Source organism: Dipodomys ordii, unplaced genomic scaffold (genome assembly GCF_000151885.1).
Source record: "Dipodomys ordii isolate 6190 unplaced genomic scaffold, Dord_2.0 Scaffold4, whole genome shotgun sequence".
NCBI classification, from domain to species: domain Eukaryota; kingdom Metazoa; phylum Chordata; class Mammalia; order Rodentia; family Heteromyidae; genus Dipodomys; species Dipodomys ordii.
Window position 1 is genome coordinate 23,748,651 of NW_012267220.1, and position 3,906 is coordinate 23,752,556.

Consider the following 3,906-nt stretch of genomic DNA (forward strand, 5'->3'; position numbering starts at 1 on the left):
GTGGGTGGCTCTGCTCTGCCACATCCTCCAACCAAGACAGACGGACGGAAACCTCTTAAACTGTAAACCAAAATCAGTCCTTCCCTGAAGTTGTTTATGCAAGACACTGTGTCAAAGCAATAAAGTTAACTAACACAATCACCCATCTAACAGGGTCTCCCTTATTACTAATCACTTCTTTACAAACTTCATTTATTAATGTCTGGATTTTCTATCTTTGCTAAACAATAACTCCATGAGCCTTGTCATGGCCACTTTTTCTTCTATTCCTATGCTTACCGAATAATAGGTACATGAAAAAAAAATATTTCTGTGCCAACTCTTTACCCAAAACTTGAGTGTTTGCATGATCTTCTGCTCTAGAGTTAGCCACAGGCCTACTGTAACTATGTGCAAAGCCAGGACTTCCATCAGTGACACAGGGTAGCGAGCCGGGCCAAGCATGCACCCAGGTGCCTTTCAGAGGATGGCAGTCGAGTTGATGACCCCTACAGACCCAAAGTTGGGGCCCTTCAACTCTCTAGAGCAAACTGAAGAGTTTTCCATTAGCCATAGACAACTTCTGACAACCTACCACTCTCACGTTCTGTAGCAAGGTGATGTCCCCAGTAGTCACCATTCCCAACAGCAAAAGAAACAGGGAGGAAACCGCAAGTCTTTCCTCCAAGCCCAGCCCCGCTCCTGGGCGCCGCCATCTTTCCTCCAGCCCCGCCCTTAGAACCACAGAGATGCTGTGTGGCTAGAGGGACTTCCTCCAGGTTGACCTGCTGGGGTCTGATTCTTCCAATTTGGAACCCAGGCGACAGCAACGGCCCGGGCCCGAGCTCAGCAAACCTGGTTATCCGCCATGCATTGGAAGTGTCGGACCAGAGGAAGGTAAACTGCAGATTTGACAGGAAGAGAGCTGGTCGTCGTGGTCCCTGGGCGGGTGAGACAAGATGGGATCCTCCAAAACAGCATCCGACCCCAGGGTCCCCAGGAGAGTGCGCCTCACAGTGGGCCCCCAAAGAGAGGGGGCCCCAGCAGGGAGACTTAGGGCCCTTGCCCAGCCAGAGAAGGCTTCAGGACCACAGGAGCCTCCCTCTCCCAAGAGCAAGGAGGTGAACAACCCCCAAACGAGGGCAGTGGGGGACCTCCTGGCCAGGGAGATCCTGACACGTTTATTCTCCTCCTACGCGTGGAAACATCCAAAATCGACCTCAGCGAAGAGCTGTAGCCCTGGGTGGCAGACCCTCAAGACCTGCCTAAGTGCTTGCTCCTCGTTCATCACCTTCAGGGACCTCTACAACACCCCCAGTGAGACTTTGGATTCCTCCATCTCCTTGGCTGAGGACTCGGAGGTTCCCTCTCCACAATCACCCTATCTTACCATTTTAAATGAATATATGAGTCCGGAGATGCTAACACAGTTGGAGAGAACGGTGAAAAAAAGAGCAGTGCTAGCCCTGAGGACACTGACCAAACAGAAACAAGAATCTCAAATGAAGCAACAACCCCTACTGCAGGAGAGCAAGCAATTGTTGGAGGAAAAGTTACATGTCTATGATGACAGCAAATTCTTTGTGGACTATCTGAACAAAATAAACGAGCAGCGTAAAAAGAAACATCAGGAACTGTGGGAGGAATACTTCCAACAATGTGGGGCTATAGAACAAAAGAGACAAGAACTAGTCTCCCAATACAGAAAACAAAATGCAGACCTAAAGGCACAGCTCATGCAGGGCAGAAAGAAGCAGTCCAATGCAAAGCGCCAGTTGCAGACAGTGAGTCACATTACGAAAATAAAAGAGAAACAGAATATGAAATTAGAGGCATTAAAGCAAGAGACAGACCAAGTCCTGATGGAGACACCTTTCAAGGACCGGTCGACCCACTTCGAGTTCCTAGAACGCAGGGAATTGCTAAAGAAAAAATTGAATCAACTAGATATAATGCAGCATGGAAAGAATCAAACAAGAGAGCTTAAGAAGAAGGCCAAGGCCTTAGAATTGACAGCCAGGCAGGTTCATTTGAATTTCTGCTATGACATCAATGCAGCAAACAGGCAGATAAGGAAAGAATTGCAGGAACTAACTCAACAGTACCAAAAGTTGAACTCTGTGAAAAACCAGTTAAAAACACAGAAGCAGATGCTGAAGGAGGAGCAGTGGTATCTGGAAGCCTTAAAGAAAGGGAGACAGCGACTGCAGACACAGAGAAAAAACAAGGATAATGTGTGCCCCACAGTGCAGATTGCTCCAAGGGTCCCAAGGAGCCACTCCTTAGGCGCCAAATCAAGAGTAAACCCAAAGGGATTCCTGCAATTAGCTATGGAATAAAAACCAGCACTAATATTGCTGAGTGGTACATAGGGCTATGAAGAAGCCTTTGGAATAGCAGCTTATTACTGGAAAATACTCCAGCATAAAGGATGGAGTTGGCTGTGTTTTTCCATGGAAGCTCATTTTGGGGATGTGGACTTAATGATCCTGGATTGCCTGAGATTCACATTTGGCTGAATCATTTCTCTGGTTTGGGTCTGTTGAGGGTACCAAAATTATCCCAGATGTTTCTAATTAAAATTCTAATTTTAAAATTGCAAAAGATTTGAAAAACTTTTCTTTTAAAGAGTTGTGTGTCATCCCTTTATCTAGCAGTTTGACATTCTAATGATAAGAAAAATTACCCAATTATAGTATATATTTTAGTTTTCGTTTACTCAGTTTTTTTTCTTAACATAGTTTGTAGTTTACAAAGAGCCTTTTTTCTTTTTCATAAATTCCATAGATTTGTGCTCATTAGATAAAACTAGGAGCTACATTCTTGTAATTGGTGTGGACTTTTATTAGGGGATGTTGTATCTTTCATGTGTGTGGTAGACTGAGACTGGATGGGTCATAAATTGGAGAAAGAGCCCTGCTTGGTGAATATGGTCCTATGTTATGGTAAGGCCTCTTTCTAGGGAAATGTGTTCAGCATGTGTTTTCTAGGAAATGCTAGCAATGGAAAACTTCAAGATCACTTGCCACAATTTTCCATTTTTAAATACAAAATTAATTAATTTAAAATTGGATTAAAATAAAGAAGCTCCCTCATTGTGCTTTTAACTTCTAGCTTTATTTTTATGAAGAAACATATACTTTTATTAACTAATGTTTGCTACTAAAAAAATAAAAGCTTACCTGTGATTAGTTTAAAAACAACAACAACACTGCCTTGGCTAGGTACTGGTGGCTCATCCCTGTAATCCTAGCTACTCTGGAGACTGAGATCTGAGGATTGTTGTTTAAAGCCAATCCTGGATAGGAAAGCCCTTGAGACTGTATCTCCAACTGCCCAAAAGAGCTCGTTAACTTTATTGTGAGTTGAAGGAAGGTAGGAAAAGGTGGAGCCTAGTTAGAGGAAGTAGGTTACTTGGAGAATGTCTGTGGGGATGACATCTTTCACTGGTCTCTTCCTGTATCCCTTCCACTGCTTCCTGACTACCATGAGCACAGTTCTGCACCTGTTTCCACCACCATGATGTCCTGCCATACAATGTCCCACAAACCAACTATGCCAGCCACGATGAACTAAAACCTCTGAAACTTCAAACTAAAATTAATTCCTCCCTTTCTGTCAGGAATGTGGCCACAGCTATGCTAAGGTAATTAATGCATTTCCTTTCTTAGTAACCATAGGAGATAGATACTGTTGTGACAGCTATCCATTGCCCAGCTGAGATAATGGAGTACAGAGGTAATTTTCACATTAAGAGTGGCATGGTCTCTCAAATCTACTCTCTACTCTTGCTGCTCCAAGTGTTAGGAATTGAACAACAAAAAAAAAACTAATGTGATTAAAATAATACCATCTTAATGTAGCTTTTTTAGCCAAAAGCATACTAAGTACTTATTTTAAATAATACTAAATAAAAGACAGTTTCTA

General features: G+C 43.3%; 1 protein-coding gene across 1 annotated transcript; it reads left to right on the forward strand.

Annotated features, from left to right (window-relative positions):
* The first annotated feature begins 938 nt into the window (after positions 1-938).
* On the forward strand, positions 939-2,318 carry LOC105991472 (coiled-coil domain-containing protein 121-like). The gene has a single exon (XM_013024116.1). It carries the CDS (start codon positions 939-941, stop codon positions 2,316-2,318), a length of 1,380 nt encoding a protein of 459 aa, XP_012879570.1.
* Positions 2,319-3,906: the final 1,588 nt, after the last annotated feature.

Coding starts and splice junctions, on each gene's coding strand:
- LOC105991472 (XM_013024116.1), top strand. CDS start 939: ATGGGATCCTCCAAAACAGCATCCGACCCCAGGGTCCCCAGGAGAGTG.